At 56.9% G+C, this 775-nt stretch overlaps 1 protein-coding gene across 1 annotated transcript in view; it reads left to right on the top strand.

The window, feature by feature from the left end:
• LOC104982268 (melanoma-associated antigen 9-like) overlaps positions 1 to 755 on the top strand; it is a 5,745-nt gene extending 4,990 nt beyond the window's left edge. Inside the window, exon 2 of the mRNA XM_010831614.1 lies at positions 207 to 755. Coding sequence (XP_010829916.1) covers positions 207 to 755 — 549 coding nt within the window. The remainder of the gene's footprint in view (positions 1 to 206) is intronic.
• The last annotated feature ends 20 nt before the right edge of the window (positions 756 to 775 follow it).

Raw genomic sequence — 775 nt, 5'->3', positions numbered from 1 at the left:
GGGGCACCCTGGAGGAAGTGGCTGCTGCTGCAACACCCAGTCTCCCCCAGAGCCCTCTGGGTGTTTGCCCCACTCCCACTGTCATGGCTTCCACTCTAGGGATCCAATTTGAAGACCATGGCCTCAGCAGGCAAGATGAAGTACCAGGAAGCTCACGTGACCAGGGAGGTGACAGGCCCTTGGTCTGAGATGTACTACGGTTGAAGAAGAATGAGCTGGTACGATTCCGGCTCAGCAGGTATCTCACCAAGGAGCCACTCACAAAGACAGAAGTGCTGAATAGTGTCCTCCAAGATTACCAGGACTACTTCCTGATGGTCCTCGATCAAGCCTCAGAGTACCTGCAGCTGGTCTTTGGTTTGGAGGTGAAGGAGGTGGACCCCAGTGAGCACACCTATATCCTGGTCCCCACCCTGGGCCTCACCCTCAAAGAGATGCTGAAGGATGGACAGAGGTTGCCCAAGGCCAGCCTCCTGGTGATGGTTCTTTGCCTGATCACTGTGGAGGACAACTGTTCCCCTGCAGAGGAAATCTGGGGAGCACTCAGCAGGATAGGAGTGTGTCCCGGGAGGGAGCACTGCATCTATGGGGAGCCCAGGGAGCTGCTGACCCAAGTGTGGGTGTGGGAGGTGTACCTGGAGTACCAGCAGGTGTCTGATAGCGACCCTGCTCGCTATGTGTTCCTGTGGGGTCCCCGGGCCTATGCGGAGACCCGCAAGTTTAAAGTCCTGGTATATCTGGACAGAGTCGGTTGAAGGGGTCCCAGCTCCTTCCA

This window comes from Bison bison, unplaced genomic scaffold (genome assembly GCF_000754665.1).
Source record: "Bison bison bison isolate TAMUID 2011002044 unplaced genomic scaffold, Bison_UMD1.0 scf7180017864529, whole genome shotgun sequence".
Taxonomy (NCBI): domain Eukaryota; kingdom Metazoa; phylum Chordata; class Mammalia; order Artiodactyla; family Bovidae; genus Bison; species Bison bison.
Note: the sequence above shows the minus strand (reverse complement) of the source record. Positions and strands in the feature narration are given on the sequence as shown.